Consider the following 23,706-nt stretch of genomic DNA (forward strand, 5'->3'; position numbering starts at 1 on the left):
ACTTAACCTTGTGTTGTCTCTTCACCTAAAGGACAAGCAAGAGCATTTGGGTCGTTTGACCACCTGAATTGAGATAGATAAGAAGAAAGACTAATATGCCCAACTAGTGTAATTTTAGGGATTAATACAAAAATTTTAGGAAAAAAAGGATTAATATGCAAAGAAGGAAGATCTTAGGGATCAATACACAAAAAGCCCTTATTTGTAGAGAACAAATTAGCGCTTCATTTTCTTATGCAAGTGCCTTGCCTTAGGCCACAGAGGGTCACAGGCCTAACAGGTGCCTTTAGCCTTTGACAATCTTGACTGCATCAAATAAACCTAGATGCTAATGAATAAAATCATGTACATACCTTAACAAGGAGCACAAAGGAAAATGTTTCAAAATCTTTTCTGCAACTGAAACATTGGCAGCAAGCATAAACTCCTCGATCATTTGATTTGCCTCTCGAATTTGATACATGCCTGCCACCATAATTTAAAAATTCAGTTTAAAATTTAGCCTAGTTCTGAGGTATTTAGTAATTGTATAACAATATACCAATGTCTAGAGGATCATGAGTTTCAGTATCAATTTGGAATTTGACTTCTGCGGAAGCAAGAGTAAGAGCTCCTCTTTCAATACGCCGGTGTCTCATAACCTGTATGATTGCATGATGAATGATAAAACAAGCTTAGATGATATAGGAGGAACTTCTTATCCGCATCAAATTAGACCAAAGTTATAACACCAAAAAAAGGATGAAGGCATCATACTACGAATGCTAACCTTTGCTAACGAGTTCAAATTTCTCAGATCGGTGGTTAATGGATCCATCAAACGACTACAAGTTATATATGAGTAAATCATTTGCTTAAGCTTAAAGATAGAAATAATAGAGCATCTCACATAAAGAGAAAAACTGAAAAAGCATAAGACCACACAATAAGTTTCACAATGAAATGCAGATATAAATAGGGATGGCAATTTTTGACCCGACCAATTTACCTGATCCGAATGACTAACTGAGCTAACCCAAATAGTTGGGTTGGTGGGTCAAGTATGGGTCAGCCAATTACAACCCACTAGCAGGTCAGGTTGGGTTCAAGTCAAGATCTCTCGACCCATTATGTCAAGGGGGTATATAATAATTACTATTTTAATATATTATATATAAATTTACTTAAATTTTCAATGGTTGTGGGGTGAATGTCAATCATTGGATCTATGATTCAATGGCTTAAAACACGAGGGACTCACTTGTAAGCAGCAAATACAAACCCTCATAGAATCTTTCTTCTCCATTGCATTCTCCCCATGACTCAAGCGGCATCACAATGCCACACCACAAATGGCGCCACCTCATCTTGCCACCACAACTGACGCCGTCGGTGCCAAACCGCTGCCTCATCTCCTCAACTCCTCTCTCTCCACTCTATCCCTCTCTTCTACTGCCACCACCTCCTTCCCCACCATTCTCTTCTTCCACCACTACCTCCTCTCCCACCACCGTCACCTCTCCATCATCTTCACCATTGGCACCTTCACTCTCCCCAACCCTCCACCAAGTGAGCACTGGACAAGCCTCTCTTCCCACGCCTCCACCAAAGCAACCACTAGACAAGCCCTCTGCATATTTTGAAGAGAGGCCCCACTGTGTCACTGTCCACCAATTTTCAGGTACATGCAGTCTGCCCTCTCTGCTCTTTTTTTCATTTTTCTATACAATGATGTATGTTTTTTTCAATAGGATTGTGCATAATTATGTATTAGGGTCATGTCCATAACTATATTGGCCATTGTTTTGTTTTGATTTTATGATCTATTAATGATGTCAATATATTTTTGACATTTTTCTACCAAATAACTGATAATGTATTTTAGAATTTTTTTAAAATAGCTACTGCTGATGCTATTATTGATATTGATATCAATCACGATCATGAAATTGATGATGATGATGATGATATGGATGAAAAAAGAAGATGTTATGGAATCTGGCGTCCAATCAAGTATTGGTCGTGCACTCTGAAGCAATGAAGCATTGAAAAGATTTGTTGGTCCTGATGGAAAATGCCAAGCTAAATGTGGGAAAAAAAAATTTGTTCCCAAGTATTATATTGCCGCTTCAAGGCATGAAAAAGCAAAATTTGAAATGTCATATAGATAGTCATGAGAAACCAAACAACAAAAATGTGAGTCAAATGATTTTCTCTCAATCCATTAGTTTGGGATAAGTGACAAATAGAGAATATAAGTATGATGAAGAATCTTTTCAGAATGCAATATGGCCATGGCAATAGTGAGTCATGACTATCCATTTTCCATTGTGACCATGAGGATCTTAGACATTGTTTTGAACTGCTTAATCCCGACTTCAAACCTACTTCACATAACACTGGAAAGGCGGACGTCCCTAAAAAATATCTCAAGGGCAGGGAGAACCATTTTGGATATTTGCAAACAACTCCTCAAAGGTTCAGCCTGACCACTGGCTTATGGACTTCATTGACCAATGATAGTTATCTGTGTCACTGAACACTTTATTTGTGAAGATTGGACATTGCAAAAAAGAACCTGAATTTTTAGACACATGCCTCCACCCCCTACTGGGTCGGCCCTCATGGTTATGATTTCTAACCTATTGATAAAGTGGAAAATTGAGAATAGGTCATCTACATTGACAGTGGATAACGTTTCAAGTAATGACACTTTGAAATCTACAAGGGAGAACCAGATATAAGGAAAGCACTTCCAGTTCATAGTCAATTTTTTCATTGTCGGTGCTATGCACATATCATAATTTAATCATTCAAGAAGGTCTAAAATGAATTGATAGTAGCAATTAGAAAATTTTGAATAGTGTCAAATACTTGAAAAGAACTCAAGTCAAGTAAAATTTGCTAAACATGTGGAACAATTGAGCTTAGACATAGAATAAGGACTGTGTCAAGATGTTCCTATAGATATTCTACTTTTCTAATGCTCGACAGTTCACATACTTATTAAAATACCTTCAATAATTTGATGATACATGGTTTTAATTACGAAGACTGTCCAAATGATGGTGAATGGGCCAAGACTGCAAGATGTCAAAATTCTTTTGAAGTCTTTTATGGTGCTTCAAATGTTTTCTTGGGTAAATCTTATCCCACATCCAGTTTGTATTTTCATGGGATGGTGATTGGGCCAAGACTGCAAGATGTCATAAATTTTTTAAAGTCTTTTATGATGCTTCAAATGTTTTCTTGGGTAAATCTTATCCCACATCCAGTTTGTATTTTCATGGGGTGTGGAAGATATAATGATGTTTTCCAAGTGATGGTGAATGGGCCAAGACTGCAAGATGCCATAAATTTTTTAAAGTCTTTTATGATGCTTCAAATGTTTTCTTGGGTAGATCTTATCCCACATCCAGTTGGTATTTTCATGGGGTGGTGAATGGGCCAAGACTGCAAGATGCCATAAATTTTCACACACATACAGATACATACATACATACATACATACATACATACATCATGCATGCATGCATGCATGTATGTATGTGTATGTACGTACGTACGTACGTACATACATACATACATATACGTACATATATAAACATATATACATATATACATGCATAGATACATATATACAGGCATATATACATATATATACATATATACATACATAGATACATATATACATATACATATATATACATATATACATATATGTATATGTATATGTATCTGTGTGTGTATATATACATATACATATATGTATATATGTATATACATATATGTATATATGTATATACATATATACACACACACACATATACATATACATATGTATATATGTATCTATGCATGTATATATGTATATACGCATGTATATATGTATCTATGTATGTATATATGTATGTATGTATGTATGTATGTATAGATACACAAGTACACACATATATAAATATATGTATATGTGTGTGTGTGTGTGTGTGTGTGTATATATATATATATATGGGGGTAAACTTGGGTAAGGTCGACTGCATTTGGGTTCAGATCCAATCAGGTCAAAATTGAATAATGGGGATCCTACATCAATGGTCCAAGCTGTTGGATGTGATCTACTACCCTAAAACTACTTGCACACCAAAAATCATATGATTTGAAAACCTCAAGCCTATACATCAAGTAGTCAAAAATTGAATAGCCTAAATAAAATTGACTACTTGATGCATAGACTAGGGGTGTCTCCAAATCATATGATTTTTTATGTGCAAATAGTTTTGAGATAGTAGATTATATTCAACGGCTTGGATCATTGATGTAGAACCTCTATTATAGAATTTTGACCAGACTAGATCTGAGTCCAAATCTGATCGACCTGATTCTAGTCATATATATATATATATACACACACACACACATATACATGTAAATGCATGTATAATGTATGTATATATATGTACATATATATATACACACACACATACATACATACATACATGCATGCATGTATATGTGTGTACATATATATACATACATGTATGCATGTATACATACATATATGCATGTATATGTGTACGTGTATGTATGTGTGTGTGTATATATATACGTGTACACACACGTACGTACATACGTACATATTTACGTATGTACGTATATATGTACATACGTACATATTTACGTATATATGTATATATGCATATATATATATATGTGTGTGTGTGTGTGTGTGTGTACATATATATGTATGTATATGTACACACACATATATATGTATGTGTGTGTGTATCTATCTCTATATCTATATATATGTGTGTGTGTGTATACATACACATACATACATATATCTATATATATATATATATACACACATATACACACATATACATATACACACACACACACACACACACACATCATACACACACACACACACATAAATACATACACACACACACACACACACACACATATATATATATGTATGTATGTATGTATGTATGTATGTATGTATTTATGTATGTATATATCATTTTAGAAAATAGAAACCATAAGTTTTAATTTGTTAATATGCATTTAATGTAGGATATGACACTATCTCTAGTCATAGTTCTCTTGTTCAAGTAATTTAGTCTCAACTAGACATGTATTTGGACGAGACTCGTGCAGATAGAAAACAACCTCTAGATATTTTAGCTTGGTGATGAGCTAATGGATTCAAATTTTTTGAACTTGTTCAAATGGCTCTAGATATTATTGCTATCCCTGTCTCAACATTGCTTTAGAATCTGCTTTTAGTGCAACATGAAGAGTGCTGGATCAATTTAGGAGTACTCTTAAGGCAGAAATTGTTGAAGCTATTATGTGCCTTCGGGATTGGGTACTTCAGTTACAACATCAATTCATTATAATACCTCTATGTAGATCTTTTGTGGAAAGCATGTCAATTTTCTGACATTAGTTTCATCTTTATAGATAAAGTGAAGGAGGATGATAGAGGAGGAAGAATTGGTTGTTGATCTCTCTTCACTAACTATTTTGAAGACTCAAATGAAAATTGAAGTATAGGCACATTTTCATTTGTGTCATATGTCTTGGTCTCCATAGCACATCTCCTTCTTATTCTTCTTATTCTTTTCTTAAGCTTTGCTTCACAGGGAAGCATCACAAATTTTCAGATTATGTCATTCAAGGGATTATATGCGGCTTCCTTGTGTTTTGAATGGCAGATGTGTCTTCAACTAGCTGCAAATTTTCAGAGATCTACATGAGTTCTAGATTTAGTTTGGACATGTAAAATCAGACAAATAAAGAAATACTAATTTGAATACTATATCGGATCCAATATAAGAATAAATAAGCAACAAAAAAAGAAGCAGCTTTCATTTATAAAATTGAAATAGAGGTATGAACAGAAAGAAGGCAAAGTAGAGCACCAATCATCCATCCTGGCTTGAGCTTCTACATAAGATAATGCAGCACAGGATTTTATTACACTCTTGGTGTATCTTGTAGATATAATTTCTGCTTCAGGTGTCATTTCCTGTCATTCAGAGAAAACAGGATATCAACTATGAATTTTGGCAGAAAGTAATCCACCCAAATGACTCAAGTAGGTTCTGTTAGATTGTTTTGTCCACGATAAACTGCCATGACATCCCAGATTACACAAACTTCTGATATATGTGAAATAAACTGGAGACTTAAACCCCACCCCCCCACCCCCCACAAAAAAAAAAAAAAAAGGAAGCACCAAGTATAAATTGAATGAGCCACATGCATTCCATGCTGTTAAACTGACTTACAATGATATGGTTAGTATGATAAGTATCCCATAGTGACTTTGTATACAGGTGTCAAACACTACAAATCCCTAAAATCTGGACATTTACACACATGGTGTGTACATCTACATGCATGGAGATGTATGTTTTGTATGTGGTTAATATATTTAGAATCAAATGTCCTAGCATTGCTGGACAAATGGATTTGTTAGAAATGCATCTCAGACATTGCAACAAAAACATACATGCCCACCAAATCACAGCATTTCATTAGCATTAATTGCTAATATAGTGTAAATAGTATAGCAATAATGCAAAAAATTAGTGAAGTTGACAGTGAAATATGTTTCATGAGTTCTATTATTTCATGAACATTTTTTTTGAATTTCTTATTTCTGAACTTCAAATATATTTTCTTGTTTCTGCTTCTCTGCATAGAACCAGATGAAAGCTTCTTTAAATCCTAATAATGAACCTACAACATTACGAGAAATTACAACAATCAAAAATCAAACAAATCTAATGGAGGCGCAGAGGTACCCAAATGTGTTTAATCAAATATAATCTAAGCAATGATTAATTTTTTTTCCATATGAAAGAATAAACTCTACAACAATATTGTATTGGAACATATGAGGCTTCTTATAATAATGGAATGTTTGTGGTGTGCCTGTCAACTTAGACCTGAAACACAAAAGGTTGACCTTAATGTATTACACGTACTGCAATCTTAATATATATATATATATATAAACTGACATCTGAGTTTCAAATTGATGCATTTTAAGATTTCCAGACAGCTGGGCAGAAGAAAATTCAATTCATTGATGCAAAAGCTACATAATTCTGCATTTAAGGCCACTTTGCTAAGAATTATGATTGCAGAGAGGTCATTAAATCAAAAATTTATTTTAAGAAGGAAACATACTCACCCAGATGACAGAAAATGCCAGCCTTTCCACATCAGAACGAAGAGAACAAATGTCTGCAAACAACAGAATACAGGAGAACAACTTTGTCTTATCACAATAAAGTCAACAAACAATTAATGTGTATCTTTAAGCATCCACTTGACCATGAAAAGACTTTTGAGTCGTACTACGTGATGGACACGTGGAGAAACTTTAGCAAAAGGTGTACCTTCAGTAAGAGGCTTGGGAAGCATGTCAATCCGCCGCTCAACAAGATAAACGGATGTACCCCTCTGTGAAGCCTCATCATCAAGAGGAGTACCAGGAAGAACAAAATTTGTAACATCAGCAATATCTGATGCAAAATTATTAAGGGTTTGCACTTCAAGAAGATCATAGCCTCAAACCATGGTACAGAAGAACCAAAAATACAATTTCAACACGATAAAAGATCACATACATGCATCTCAAAAGGAAGATGCAAGCACAAATGTTCCTTTGGAATTATGTATCAGAAAGAAGATAATAATGTTGCCGAAAGTCACAACAAGAATATAAACTTTTATGCAATAAATTGTCTGAACTCAGGCAGACACATAAAACTTCCTGATATTTATAGATGATCCAAGCTGGAAGGTCAGAAGTCACACAGCAGACTTCATAATTCCTTCTGATGGAATTTCTGGTGAAAAATTTGGAAGACACAGAGAACATGACATGAATAATGCATTCCAGATAAGCAGACAAATATAATTTACAAAATTCCTACTGATTTTAGTGGTAAAATTTCAGGAGTGCATCCCATGTTGTGCTCATTCCACACTACAGTAGCACCAGGCATCATATTTAGGGAAGATGACTGTTTGTAAGAAAGCAAAGCTTAAATGATTCAATCTCCTCACGAACATAGAGAGAAGCAATTGCTGTTACATTTTTGGTATTTATCCAACATTTGATTTTGCATGCAAGTAGGTGGTTACCTGAAGTCACAATGCCACATGACTAAAGGCAATCATGGAAAGGCTCAGTTAACAAAAATGTGACCCAGAGCAACAGAAACCAATGAACATGTCAACCCATCAAATGTCCAATCTAACGAACAGTGGATACAACCTTAGTCACATGATCATATCAACGTCAACAGAACAACCAGAACTTGTTATGTAAGTACTCCTATATGGGCAAGCTGCTATCGAAAATAAAGCAGCAAGACATCACAAAATATGACACATTCAACCACAAAAGCTTAGGATAAATTTACTGGCTCTGCCAAGATGTCATTAGTGTTAACAACAGTTCAAAGATGGAGACAAGACGTCTGTCATCCCTTGAAGTTCTAACTCCCCATTGACATTCAGAGATATGGACTGGCATTCATACCCATATCTGTTATAATGTCTATAATAAAACTTTGCATGAAGATTTTAAAATGCTATTTGTACCTGACCTGGCAGTCGTGGTAGAGGAAACAAGATTGAACATGTCTAGATGCTAAGAACTGCAATATATGAAGCATGGACACCAATATGACTTATGAACCCAACACAATATGGACACGATAATGCATCCAATCTTGAGAAAATAGAATAAGATGAAGTTGGGATATGGCAACAAATTATATAATAGATGTGTCTGCACATGCATATGTGCGTGTGCGTGTGTTTGTGTGCATGGGTGCATGTCTTTATGTATACAAAACCATAAATCATGATGGTTTGTCACAATTACATAGGTCATACTTCAAACAATAACATCAGCATCCACAAACTCCATCATCTAATCATCGTTCAAAATTATAGACTAGAATTCATATTCCACATAATAACATCAGCATATCCATTACTAGAAGGTCAACATTCATCATAAGGAAAAAAGAAAGCCTTCTAAGACATCTTTAGAGGTATCTGGCACATATCCCTAGTATATTGGGAAGCATCTGGAGCATATGATAGAGAACTCAGAATAAATATCTAACACATATTGGGAAGCATCTGGAGCATATGATAGAGAACTTAGAATAAATATCTAACACATATCCTAGCTATCCATAAGTATCCAGTATCAGAAATGGTGATAGAAGAAAACTTGAAGTATCTATGCTTACTAGGTTCCATCAGAAAGTCTTCAAAACTTTTGCAAAGTAATGTCTTTTTTTTTTTTTTGGTGAAAATGCAAAGCAATGTCATTTAAGTAACTTCAATTGCTTCAACATTATTACTTTGAAGAGCAGGTGAGCAAAGTTCTTATGCTACAGCAGACCAACATCAAGTTTGTGCTAGGGGAGAAGGAATCCTTCATGGGAAAGCCATGTACAAATCATTCAGTCCCTTATAAAGCAAGAAGGAAGAGACACCGGATTGTTGACCGATCCAACAACCGACTTGCCAGCTCACCACAAAAAAAAAAATTCTTTTCTTGGAATTAAAAAACTGCACAAATTTTGAGAGCCTCAAGAACTGGACTGTAGAACTTCAGCAACTCCCAGAAAAGATTATGGCAACACCATCTCAGCAGGGCAAGCCAGCAAAAACAAATCAGGCCTATCATGGTTTCAAATTCACTGAAGTGCATACAACCTTGTTGCGTCAAAGAAAAAAAATTGTTGTTTCTGACAACAGATTCTATATGTATATACTGCCACCAAAATGCAAAGCAGCATTATTATCCGAACAATTAAATGACCACTTAGACAGCCAACCACAGATATATTTACTGACCTCAAAAATATGTCAATAGTCTTGTATTATATCACAGCAACGTAAAAAGATCTCTACAGTCCTTAATCTAGTGAGCGAGATAGTCTTCGAGCCATGATCTCAAAGTACCAAATAACCTTGATTCCTTGTCGATCATCTAATATATGCACCAGATCAGGTACTGGCAGCCTTTAAGAAAAAATGTCTTCCAGTTAGGCTTTTCAAAATGTATCTGTTAAAACTATGGGGAACATTGAATAATGTAAATGACTTTAGTAAAACAGCAGAAAAACAAATATGACTTAAAGTATCTATTTATGAAGACTGATGAGTTGCATTCATATTTCAATTCCATGTTTCATGCAGACTTTTCTCATTCAGGTAATTCCAACTAGATTCAGCAGCAGCACCTGATGCAATGTGCTCATGCAGCATCATATTAAAGGGGAGGTTAAGCCCTTTACAAGGAACCAACATATAAACTGAGCTATTCTTTTACAGAGATCTTTTAGACTATCTGTCTCATCAACATCCAATTTTACATGTCAACATCTACAAAAAGGTGGTTAACCTAAGACGGAAAGCCAATAATGACCTAAGACCTTAAAATCCAGAACAGTAATGTTTATATGATCACTCACCTAATTAATTTTGCAGTTGTAAACAATTAGAGCAAATCAAGCCTATCAGGTAACCAAAACCAACTGCATGGACAGTCTGGGTTTACCATGAAACAATTTGAAACATTTTATTATCATATTGCTACTTCTATGTTGGTAAGTGAAACCTGAAGCAAAGCAGCATGATCATATCAGATGTAAGACCCTGCTTGATCAGTCAGACACAGAATGTCTAGGATTCAACAGGCTACACATAAAAGCATTACTCACAGCATAGACTAGTCCCAGCAAGGATATTAAAGATATAAGGTTTACTAAATTGGTTTTGGAGCATCTTCACCAAACGATAGAGGGAAAAGTGTTCATCATTTTGTTTTTGTTTCAGAAGGCTCGGGATGGAAAGCCAGCCAAAACCGGAAAGATGATATATGGATATTTCAAAGAAAAGGGAATCATCACAGGGTTCATACCCATCAAGTGATAGTTAGTACAATCTACTTTCTGGGTCAACTTCTGTATTCCTTCAAAATACTTGTGCACAAAAAGAGCTGAAATAGGCCAAATGCAGGTGGGCATTTCATCTTTGCCTCTCATTTCAGTAGAGCAAATTTCAAAACATATCAGATGAAACACATTCAGCCAAACCATGATAAGACGAAGCAAGTCCCAAATAAAATGAAACAAAAAAGCAGCTTTAGAAAACAATAAAGATCATTCGTACAGCATGCATAGGTATATCACAATGAACAATTTTTCTTTTTTTTTGCGCAGCTCAGAAATTTAGGCATAAGCAGTGAAGGACGGAACTTCACGGGTCACATGACAGCAACAACAACAGCGATGTGGTGAAGATGGAGAAGTTACAAAATACAAAAAAACATTTGGACTTAACAAATCCTCTCTTGAATTACCAAAGCTCAGAAAATATTCTAACAAGTTGTTTTACTCACATTGCAAAATGCCACCAAGCCAACTTAAAATCATAAGCATAAGGCCAGGGCAGCACTGTAATGCCTACAACTAGATCAAATCTAGCTTAGACAAGTGCCGTTCAGAAACAAGCAAACCCAGGACTTTTAAAACTTGAATTACCTTTTAGCTTGTTCTAATTTTAGTTGAGTTGACAAGTAATAATTAGGGAAAGCTAAGAACATAATGTCAATAGTTTTTTCAGGGCATGCAAACTCGCAAAGATAAACTTCTTTCACTCATGAAGTTACAAAAAGCAGATCAAGGATACGAACTCCCACTTCAAAATTTCCATTTGGAAGAGATGTGCAATGTAATGCATCATCAATATCCTTGCATCCTGAAACAATCACAGGACCATAAAAACCATATGACTATCTGAGTTTGACAGGTAACATAGAATTATCTGAGTTCAGTAACATACCAGGAGGGTCCACACTAAAGACCCTTACATGCCGCAAATCCTGTCTATTAGGATTAGCCAAATCTTCAGACGATAATGTCCATGGTAAAGGCGGTAAGCAAGCAAGAACTTGTGCAGAAAAAGGTCTTGAATTTATGTCATTCTCAATCAACAACACCTGTTTCATGCATGAAAATTATTGTCAATAAAACTAAAAGTCATGCATAATTGTTCTATCATCTGCATGACATATGATAGTGGCAGCCCAATCCATAAAAGGAACAATGAGCACATATTGCAGACTAATCTTAAAAATGATGTAAAATTGAAATTGCTATTATTTAATATAAGTCCAAAAGCCTCACATCACTTTCAGTATCTCGATCACCAATCTCTCCTATGGTCCGCACATAGTGTCCTGATGGATATCGAGACAAACAATCCCAAGAATCAACAGCAACAACAATCCTTTTATCCAGAAGATTCCCAAGCTGTCTAGTCTGAATCCGAATCTTCGGAATTCTGCGATCTTTGGAAACAAATAAAGCATGGGCTATACCACCATTACCCGCAGGCATCGGCATTGGCTCCAAGGATCCACAATAACTGCAAAGGGTGTAAGGTTAGGTAGAAGAGAGAAACCATAATGACAGGTAATGTGAACGCGCATGCACACGCATATATATACACATGCACAATCCAACAAAGTCTTGATAGATGTCACTACAACTGAATGAAAGAAGAAATCAGATAAATCAAGTTCATTGACACATAAACCTACTCATTTTTTGGCTCCACAATTTCCATTGCAATTGGCTCTACTATGTAACTATGTAGATTAACACCACACAAACCACCTCTCCATGGAGAAATGTAACCTGTTACAATTTTAACCTCTTCACCATAGAATTATTGTGAAGACTTTTTCATTCCATGTACGCTAGGAAAGAGAGCCCCGCCTCTTCCTCTTCATAAGCTGGCTTGACGTCATGCACCACCATCTTCTATTGTCAAGACAGGCTCTTATGTGTCTAGAGAACGGGCCTTCTTCCTACTTGTTACGGTGGTACCGTGGATACCTCAGATCAGTGTGTTATCATGGATATCTTAGGCCAGCAAGCTATTTTCATGATTGCCGACCCAACCATCGAGCTGAGATATGTGAAGCTGAGCTATTTATATCCAGTCTGATGTGCGGCCCATCAAACATGTGAGCTTCCTACATTATCTCGGACAGCCAGTTTCCTAACACGTGCAGTAGCTGTTCATCCTGAGTGGATAAGTCCGGACGTAACTAACTCCCCACATCTCCCGAGAGCAGATAAGGGCTAGAATATCTCGCTCACTAACAGCATGTCCAACAGCTCGACAACCTCGAAACCGCACGTTCCCACTGTTGTTCAACCATATCCTTTATAAATAACTAAAAGCCCCAAGGACCAAAGTAAGTAACTCCTCTCAGAGAACCAGTTGCTGCTTCCATTGTTCTCTAATTCCTGACTTGAGCATCGGAGGGCCCTCTTGAAGCAAAAACCTCCGGTCCGGACTTTATTTTGCAGGTCACTCCATTACCACTACGCAAGGCCTAGTTGCTCGTCTTCCGACCTCGGCAGAAACAAACAGTAACAGATAGAGAAGTAACAGATAGAGAAAGGACATGATCTTCACATCATGCCACTAAAGCGAGTCTCGTCCCGTCTCACCAATGCCACCACCTCTCGCCAGGCGGGGAACCAGGCCAACAGCCAGGTGCAGCCATCGATGATAGAGACACCTCTGCTAACCCATCCCGTGCTGGTCATGGCAGATCAATTCAACCTGCTCTTCCAACAGGTCTAAACTTTGACAGCCGCCGTTCCTACGGTCCAAACTATTCTTGCACCTCCGCTAACGATGCCGCAGCCTGATCAGGCTGCTCCTGCACCCCCTTCAGCGATGCCATTAGTACTTCCCTCGGCGGCGCCACCAGCGCCTCCTGCGGCAGCACCCCCACTAAATCCGGCTTTCCGCCCACCACCACAACCTGAGCAGCCACGGATGCTTCCTCAAAGTCCAGAGAGGAGGCAGACCCACCAGAGCCATCTTAGAGCCCAACAACTAGCAAGGTGGCGATCTCCTAGCCCGCAATCAGGACATGATTCAACTCCTAATTGCCATTCTCCCCAGCATTCAAAAGCCTGCGCCGTCCGGGATCTTGCCATAGAGAGAAGGTTCCAGGCACTCGATAAAAAGATCAAAAATGCTCTCAATAATACCTCCTCGATGCAGCCTTATGAAAGGTTCAACAGCGAGCCGCCCTTTGCGCCGAGGATAATGCAAGAGCCACTCCCTCGGCACTTTAAGGTGCCCCGATTTGAGACCTACGATGGGACTGCCGATCCCGTCGATCATCTGGAGACTTTTAAGGCGGCACTGCTCTTTCAAGGAGCGACAGATGGCATCCTCTATCAAGCGTTCCCTACAACCCTCAAAGGGGCAGCTCGGAAGTGGTACTCAAGTTTGAAACTAGCCCCAATCCACTCTTTTGAAAAGCTACGCCGGTCTTTTGTTGGCCACTTTGTCAGTAGCCGGCGACAGCAGAAGCAGTCCGACTATCTCCACACCATCAAGCAGAAGGGGAAGAGTTGATCCACGCTTTTGTCAGCATTTTAATGCGGCGACCCTGGAGGTTTGCGACCTGGACTAGTTGGTCGCAATGTCCACTATGATAGGCGGACTATTGAAGAACGACCTTAAAAACTCATTGATAAAGACTTTTCCTTAGGATTATCCTGATATGCCTGCCCATGCAAAGAAGTATGCCCGTACAGAGGAGGTTTTCGCAGAAGAGACCCCTGCCAGTTCTGTTGTGGTAGAACAGAATAAGGAACACTCTCCAAGGTGGGAGGGGAGAACCCGTTAGCGCTCCCGATCCCCATTCCAAAGATGAAAAAATGAGGACTCTTGAAATCGTCGATCTCGGAGTCCTTAGAGAAGGGATTGACAACTCTTGCCTCCGAGGCATTATACTAATTATATGCCTTTGAATGTTTTCAAGGATGAGGTATTGATGGAGGTGCGAGCCGAACTGCCTCAGCCTCCGAGGATGCGGACAAAACCTGAGCACCGCGATCCAAATAAGTACTGCTTCTATCATCATGACCACGATCACGATACCGAAGATTGCCTCCAACTCTGAGACGAGATTGAGAGGCTCATCACGCAGGGGAGATTGAACCGTTTCATCCGAGAGAGAGCATCTCTGCGATGACCCCCTCCAAGGGCTCAGTAGCCACTCTTTTGCCTCATAGCCATTCCCTTTGCCTCAGCCGCAGCCAGCACCAGCACAGCCAGAGAGACAAGGAGGATAGGTGATAGCAAAAAATCGACCCATATAAAAAGAAATCCATATGATAACTGGAGGGTCGTCTGGATCGATGGAGCTTCCAGAGACGTAGAGGCCAAAGAGGCCGAGGCTTGAGGATGGACTCGAGGATGCCATTCTATTCACCGAGCAAGACGCAGAGGGTGTGCAAGCCCCGCACAATGATGCGGTGGTTGTAACTACTAATACTGCTGATTATAATATACACCACGTATTTATTGATAATGGAAGCTCGATCGATGTTTTGTGTTACTGTCTTCTCCCAAATGAGATTTACTCTAGATCAATTGAGTAGGTTCGATACCCCAATTCAAGGTTTCTCCGGAGGCTCGATGATTTCGGAGGGGATGATTAGGCTACCTGTTACAGTGGGCACTCCACCGCAACGAACGACAATCCAAATCGATTTTTTGATGGTTAAACTTCCTTCAGCCTACAATGCAATCTTTGGCCGTCCGAGTATATGGACTTTAAAAGCCACAATGTCGAGCTATCACTTGATGGTGAAGTTTCCAACAAAAAATGGAGTAGGACAAATCCGAGGCAACCAGGCTCTGGCTCGACAATATTTTGCTGTCAAGCTTTGAGCAGAACGCCAGCCATCCCAAGCAGAGGCCCAATCCAAACTTTCAATAGGGCTGGATGCCCAAGATGATCTAGTCGACGAACGTGCCAAGCCATCTGAGGACCTCCTAGAGGTCCCGCTGAGGAAAGAGAATCCCAACCAGATGGTGAAAATCGGCTTACACCTTGACGAGGTAACAAAAGATCGACTAACTGCTCTTTTGCAGAAAAATACGGATCTCTTTGCCTAGTTGGCTGCAGACATGCCAGGCATAGACCCGAAGATGATGTCCCACTACTTGAAAATGGACTCAACTTGTCGTCCGATAAAGCAATAGAAGTGAAGCTTCACCACGGAGCACCAGAAAGCTATAGCCTAGGAGGTGGACAAGCTAGTTAAGACTGGCTTTATCAGAGAAGCAAAGTACCCAGACTGGTTGGCGAACGTCGTCTTAGTCAAGAAGGCAAATGAGAAATGGTGCATGTGCATTGACTTCACCGACTTGAATAAAGCCTGTCCCAAGAACAGCTATCCCTTGCCTCAGATCGACCAGCTGGTGGATGCAACTTCAGGACATAAGCTCCTCATCTTTATGAATACCTTCTCCAGTTACAATCAAATCCAGATGGCGCCTGAAGATGAGGAGAAAACAGCCTTTATTACTGATCGTGGACTTTTTTGTTATAGAATGATGCCTTTTAGCTTAAAGAATGCAGAGGCTACCTATCAACGATTGGTGAACAAGATGTTCAAAGATCAAATCAGCCGCAACATGGAGGTATATATAAATGACATGTTGGTCAAGAGCCGAGCTACTCCAGATCATATTGTTGACCTCCAAAAAACTTTCAACATCCTCCACCGATTCCAGATGAAGCTGAATCCAGCAAAGTGCGCCTTCGGAGTTACCTCAAGCAAGTTTCTCAGATTTATGATCTCGCGAAAAGACATTGAGGCAAATCTCGAGAAGATCAAGACAATCCTTGAGATGACAACCAAGAACTGTTAAACAAATGCAGCGTCTGACTAGCAAGATTGCTTCGCTCAATCGTTTCGTCTCCAGATCGGTCGAGAGATATCTTCCTTTTTTCCAGATCCTCAAGCAGCCAAAAGACTTCCAGTAGACTACTGAGTGCCAGAAAGCGTTTGAGGAGTTGAAACAATATCTCAACTTTCCACCATTGCTCACTAAGCCTCAGCCTAGTGAGGAGCTACTGCTATATGCCACTGTTTCTTCAGTGGTAATTAGCTCAGTCCTTGTACGAGAAGAAGGATGGATTCAAAAGCCCATAAACTACACCAACAAAATCCTTCATGATGCAGAGACCAAATACTCCAAGCTGGAGAAGCTGATTTTTGCGCTAGTCGTCATGGCGAGGAAACTTCAGCCTTATTTCCAGGCTTATACCATTGTGTTGCTTACTGATCAACCGATCAAGATCGTTCTCCATCATCCGAATACCTCGGGAACGATTGCAAAGTGGGCTCTAGAACTCTCAGAGTTAGATGTACAGTATCGTCCGAGGCCTTCCATTAAAGTCCAAGTGTTAGCGGACTTCATCCTTGAATGCACCATTCCGAACGAACAGAACTCAGAGTGGAGAGGGCTCAAAAAATGGAGAGCTCAAAAACTGGGAAAAGCTCGAGAAATAAAGTAGTGCGGGAGCTAACCTTGAGGAGTTATGGATCCTGCATGTCGATGGCTCGTCAAATTCATTAGGGTCAGGGGCCGGGCTTATCTAACCAGTCTTGAAGGTGATATGGTGGAGTATGCTCTACGCTTCGAATTCTCAGTCACCAACAATGAAGTGGAGTATGAAGCTCTGATTGCTGGCATAAAAGTCGTGAAAGAAGCAGGGGCTCAACACCTGAAGGTCTTCAGCGACTCCCAATTGGTAGTTGGACAAATCAAAGGCGGATACGAGGCCCGAGAGGAAAACATGAAGAGATACCTTCAAAAGGTAAAGGATTTAACCTTATTCTTTTTGAGTTTTGATATTCAACGGATCCCCAGAACGAAAAATGCCAGAGCAGACGCATTATCAAAGCTAGCGGCCCTATTACCCACTGACTTAGAAAAAGGGACCTATTTCGAGGTATTAAAGACCTCAGCCTCGAAAAGCCTCTTATTGTCCAGCAAGTTAATAGGAATCCAGCTGGATTGATCCTCTGCTCAAGTATTTAAAGTCGGATGAGTTACCGTTTGATCCCAAGAAGGCTCAGAAGATAAGGAAGCAGGCCGCTCGCTATATTTTGTATGATGATAAGCTGTACAAGCAATCATTTTCTCTGCCTCTCCTAAAATGCTTGCGCCCGTCTGAGGCTGATTACGTGCTATGGGAGGTTCACGAAGGGATCTGCGGAAGTCACTTAGGGGGCAGATCCCTATCTTATAAGATCCTTCGGTAGGACTACTATTGGTCCACCATGCAACAAAATGCAAACAGTTTCGTCAGAAAGTGCGATTGGTACCAGAGAAATTCCAATATTCAGCATCAGCCAACAGCACTTCTAACTCCCATCAGCGCTCCTTGGTCATTTGCTCAATGGAAAATGGACATTCTTAATCCTTTTCCTCAAGCATCGGATCAGCACAAGTTTCTTTTAATGGCTATCGATTATTTTACAGTGGGTCGAAGCCGAGCCTCTGGCCCGTATAATCGAGGCCAGAGTAAAGGATTTTATTTGAAAATCTATTATCCGCCGGGATGATCTTCCCAAAGTGCTGATCACAGACAACGACAGACAATTCAACGGTGCTCGACTCTGCGAATTTTGTGAAAGCCATGGAATAGAACATCGCTTCACACCGGTAGGCCACCCACAGGCAAATGAAGAGATGGAAGTGACCAATAGAACTCTCCTACAGGACTTAAAGGCCAGATTAGATCGGACAGAAGAGGTCACGGACGGATGAGCTTCATCATGTATTGTAGGCTTACCGGACCACCCAGAGGATCCCAACTGGCGAGACTCCTTTCAATCTCGCATTTGGGACTGAAGCGATCATACCTATAGAATTTGGACTCCCATTCCTCAGAGTTGAGGAGTACAATGAAGATACCAACTTAGTGTGGCTCCGAGCTAACCTCGACTTGATCGAAGAAAGCAGGGAACGTACTGCCGTGAGAATGGCTGCCTATCGATACTAAGTGGCTCAGTATTATAACATCCGGATCAAGGCCAAAGAATTTCGAGCTGACGACCTGGTGTTGCGGTGAGTTGAAGTTTCGCAGCCCACTGAGCAAAGGAAGCTACACCCAACTGGGAGGGTCCCTATCAGGTGGATGAAGTGGTACGTTCGGAGACCTATCAGCTGAAGCAACTCGATGGTACTCCACTCCCCAGGCCATGGAATTCGACCAACCTGCATATGAATTATCAATGATGTTGTAACATCATGTTATTATATATATGAATTTGTAGATTCATCAACTCATGTTTGCATATAAAAGTGGCATGAAAAATTGAAACTCCTGTCCGACGAGCTCTATAAAGATTCCTTTGATCGGAATCGTCTCAACAAAAGTTCTTTTGATCGAAACTGACTTTTCAAAGATTCTTCTGATTGGAATCATCTCAACAAAAATTCCTTTGATCGGAACTGACCTTACAGAAGTTTCTTTGATCAAAACTAACTTTTCAAGGATTCTTCTGATCGAAATCGTCTCACAAAAGTTCTTTTGATCGAAACCGATCTCACAAAAGTTTCTTTGATCGGAACTGACCTCACAGAAGTTCCTTTGATCGAAATTGACTTTTTAAGGATTCCTCTGATTGAAATCGTCTCAACATAAGTTTCTTTGATCAAAACTGACCTTACAGAAGTTTCTTTAATCGGAACTGACTTTTCAAAGATTCCTTTGATCGGAATCATCTCAACGGAAGTTTCTTTGATGGAAACTGACCTCACAAAAATTTCTTTGATCGGAACTGACCTTTCAAGGATTTCTTTGATCCGAATCATCTCAACAGAAATTTCTTTGATCGGAACTAACCTTTTAGAGGTTCCTTTGATCAAAATTGACCTCACAGAGGTTTTTTTTATCAGAACTGACCTTATAGAAGTTCCTTTGATCGGAACTGACTTTACAAAGATTCTTTTGATCAAAATCGTCTCTATAGAAGTTCCTTTGATTGGAACAGACCCTATAGAAGTTTCTTTGTTCAAAACCAGAGTTCCTTTGGTCAGAACTGTTTTTATCAAAGTTCCTTCATTCGGAACAGTTCTATCTCCCTTAAGTTGGAACAGATTCATCTATATTTCTAAGATCAAAATTGAATCAGGTTGCGATAATTCTAAGTTCCTTAGATCGAAGCTAGTCTCTACATGCTGAATAAAAATATGCGAGCATAAATGAAATGCGGAGGGTATGAAGAAAAATAAGCTTCATTCATTTTTTCAAAATTTTTACAATAACCTTGAAAGATCCAAGTACAAAAAAAAAAAGAAACGGAAAGCCTAAGGGGCAGCATCTAGTGCGAAAATATCCATCGTGGGTGCGTCGACTGCAGTGGGTTCCCAAACTTCATCCAAAAAATTCAGATTTAATTCTGGATACTTGGCAGCAACCCTATCCCGGACCAACTGCTTCCCACCGATATAAGCGTCAGCGGCAAACTCGATTTTCTTGTCATGGTACTTCTCTAATGCTCGAAAATCTTCAACGGCCTTTGAGATAGCCTCTGCTATCTTCTCCTCTGCTGCCTCGGCCGCAGCTTTATTCTTTTCCAACATAGCCTCAAGCTTCTTTATTCGCACTACCTGTGCCTCTTAGATGCCTAACAGTCGGGAGTTTTTCTCAATAGCTCCTCTCAAGGCCGCTTCGGCATCTTCAACTCGTCTTGTAGCAGCATCGGCCCTCATGGAGGCTTCTCCAGCCTCCTCAGCCTTATCCTTCGTCACTTTGAGCATCTCGGTATCGGTCTTGTGTTTCCTTGCCTCCGCCGAAAGCTCGCGGGAGTGCTCCATGTATCCATTCAAATAATGGGCGAGCTGTTGAAAAACCTCTTATCAGTAAATAAGCGTATTCTTAGAATAAATAAAATATTGCAGGAGCTTCAGCTTATCCGAATGAAGCATTCCATAGCTCCTTTCCTCACCTCCCCACATGATGTAGGCAGCAGCTCGTTTGCATCGGTCGGAAGGAGCATCCCGGTAAACAGCTTGTGCGCCAACTTGTAATCCTTCAAGGCCGAAGCCTGGAGCTTTAGACCGGCCAGCACAGTTCCAGAAGTCCCGACCGCCTCGACTGGCATGTCTTTTAGGGAAAAATCAATTTGAGGGGTCGGCAAGCTCAGAATTACTTCTTCGAAAACTCGACCTGTTTGGCTTCTTCGATCCCCATCAGAAGCCGACGCAGACGAGCCGGATTGAACTCTCACAACTCTAAAGTCCTCAACGCGAAGAGATTCAGATCCTTCTAACCCAGAAGCCAATGGCGCGGAGGGGGTTTTAATCCTGATGCGGGTGCTCTGGCCACCCGCAGGCTCTGCTGCCCTTTTTTGGTGGGCCTTCTGCTCCAATTTTTTCAGCAAATTCGGATCCATCTCTGCAACCAAAGCAATCAAGTGGTTGACATAAAGGTAAAGTAAAAATCGGAGAACACAAAGCTCTAAGGTAGGCGACCCATGCACACCTTGGGGACCGGCCTAGCTGATGCCGACATTAAATGTTTGCGCCGATAGGAGCTCCTTCAGCGTCAGGATCTTAAAGCTACGCAAGATTTTCGCCTCCTGCCTCAAGTGCTGATCCAATGACGGCTCCTTCAACACGACCTCTTGAGGTTCATCCTAGGCGACAAGCCCCTAATCCTCGCCTGACGTCTGAGAGACAAAAAGAAAACACTCTTTCCAGTCGTAGACAGTGGAAGGAGCATCCTGGATCAACGGGCGAATATTCTTCTTCTTTTGTGGTGTTCATACCACCACCCGCGTAATCCAGGATGCCTCTTGAGCTGAAAAAAGAATGAAAAAATGTGATGCTGGGATCAGCGTTCTCAGAACCATCCCAATTCGGGGCATGCCGAACCGGACCGATGGGAAATCGAGATGGTTTCGGCATAAAAAACGGCAAACATCGATGCTGGAAAAGAAAGAGAGAGAAAGAGAGGGAGAGAAAGAGAGGGGGAGTGTCGACGTCGTGTCGGGGGCTATCGATGGCCTATTGTGGCCGTCGGAGGGCCGCGGAAGCATCCGCATGGCTCATTGGTTCACCTGATAGGGCTTTGAAATGAGCGAGAAAGAGAGCAGAGATCATCAGAGATGGGAGCGGCGACGTCGCGGTCACGGATGCGGGCTTCGTCGGGGACGGGAGAGGGGGTGGCGGAAGCGACGCGGATGACATCGCGGTCGTGGAACCAGGGCTGTCGCCTCCGTTCACGCAACCCCTTTTTTTAAAATCAAAAAACTTAAGTGAAGCTGGCAAACCATTTACCGACTTCACTGTTTAAAATATTTTTTAAAAAAAAATTAAATCAATGAAGTCAACAATCCGATTGTCGACTTCATTGATTTTAATTTTTTTTTTAAAAGCTTTTAAATAGTGAAGCCGATAAATAGTTTGCCAGCTTCACTTAACTTTTAGTTTTAAAAAAGAAAAACCGTGAAACAGGGGCGCCACCTCTGTTTCACACCTGCGAAGCTGCGCACATGGACTGTGCCATCCAACAGCCACGACGATCCGCTGGAGGCCGTTCGTCGGCCCCACCGACCCCTTCCCCTCCCTCCTTTTCTTTCTTCCTTCCTCTCTCTCTATCTCTCTTTTCCTTCTCTCGATTTGGGTGCGCTTGCTTTCGTCGGTTTGCCACGATTCAGTATGGTTCGAAACCATACCGAACCATACCACCGACCGACCGATACGACCGCCGGTATCAGTTCCGCAATCCTTGGTTGGAATTAATCCCAACCAATATGCACACTGCGGTAAAATCAAAGATACGCCGCCATGAATTCGAAACTATCGAACTCGACGACATCTCAAGAAATTGAAAAAGAGCTACAAAAAAAGGATGAAGGGAAAGCCTCAGTCCAGCCCGAAAATATTCCTCATAGAGGCTCATCCAACCTGGGGGTGGTTGATAGAATCAATCGTTCGACCTCAGGATTTTCAGTTGGAACGTCGGAGGGATCTGAAACTGCTCATAGAGCAGTACCACATCCCTCTCCATTAGCTCGAACTGAAATTCCAGCGAGACAAAGTCGGAGTCTCCAGAACTCATTCCCTTCGTAGTAAAAGAAAGCTCTAAAGTGAAAGACAAAGAAGAGGAACCTACGGCAAAAGAAAAGAATGGTTGAAAACCCTAGAAGCCTGTCTCGTCTGGGGTTTAAATAAATCCAAACTCAGAAGATCTCCAAACGACACTCTCTCAGAGCATTAATGACAGGAGGCGTGACCGACAAGATTTGAACGGATGCTTGATGCATGACAGTCACCAATTGGGTATAGTTCCTGCCGTCGATATGGAAGTTAATGCCAGTGGCAGGCAAATCATGCCCTGCACTATTTTCGAAGGGGCATGAAGAGACATGCGATGGTACCTGCCACGTGGAAGTGATTTGAATTCCTATCCTTTCAAAACTTACATGACAGGTATAAGTCATATAGCTCGGATTATAGCTTAGATTATGGCTTATGATTTAAACCATAACTAAATTCTTAGTATGGATTGGAATTCAGCCAATATAGCTCGGAATATGATTTGCACTCATCTATTCAAACATAGTGAACATTAATGACAAAAATGAATTTTATTCATTTGCATCAAAATGATTACAAAGTTCATATTACAAAAAAAAAATACATCATTGCCTCAGAGTGCTATCATGGTGATTCACTTCAGCACAGCCCTCCTCAATGCCAGCAATCTCTTCTGTCTGGGCAGCCGCATCGACTTTGTTTGTCTCAATAATGCATCGA

The 23,706-nt window shown here is 40.3% G+C and overlaps 1 protein-coding gene across 3 annotated transcripts in view; it reads right to left on the bottom strand.

Moving 5' to 3' along the window:
* The window catches only part of LOC105042745 (exosome complex exonuclease RRP44 homolog A), a 50,002-nt gene that overhangs the window by 13,895 nt on the left and 12,401 nt on the right, over positions 1-23,706 (bottom strand). For all 3 annotated transcript variants that reach the window (XM_029263892.2, XM_010920050.4, XM_010920049.4), the window contains 9 exons: positions 12,225-12,465; positions 11,881-12,037; positions 11,728-11,796; positions 7,401-7,526; positions 7,193-7,245; positions 5,913-6,019; positions 770-824; positions 542-641; positions 354-465 (listed from right to left, as the gene is read on the bottom strand). In XM_029263892.2, the coding sequence (XP_029119725.1) occupies positions 354-465; positions 542-641; positions 770-824; positions 5,913-6,019; positions 7,193-7,245; positions 7,401-7,526; positions 11,728-11,796; positions 11,881-12,037; positions 12,225-12,465 (1,020 nt within the window). The remainder of the gene's footprint in view (positions 1-353; positions 466-541; positions 642-769; positions 825-5,912; positions 6,020-7,192; positions 7,246-7,400; positions 7,527-11,727; positions 11,797-11,880; positions 12,038-12,224; positions 12,466-23,706) is intronic.

Source organism: Elaeis guineensis, chromosome 4 (genome assembly GCF_000442705.2).
Source record: "Elaeis guineensis isolate ETL-2024a chromosome 4, EG11, whole genome shotgun sequence".
Classification (NCBI taxonomy): Eukaryota; Viridiplantae; Streptophyta; class Magnoliopsida; order Arecales; family Arecaceae; genus Elaeis; species Elaeis guineensis.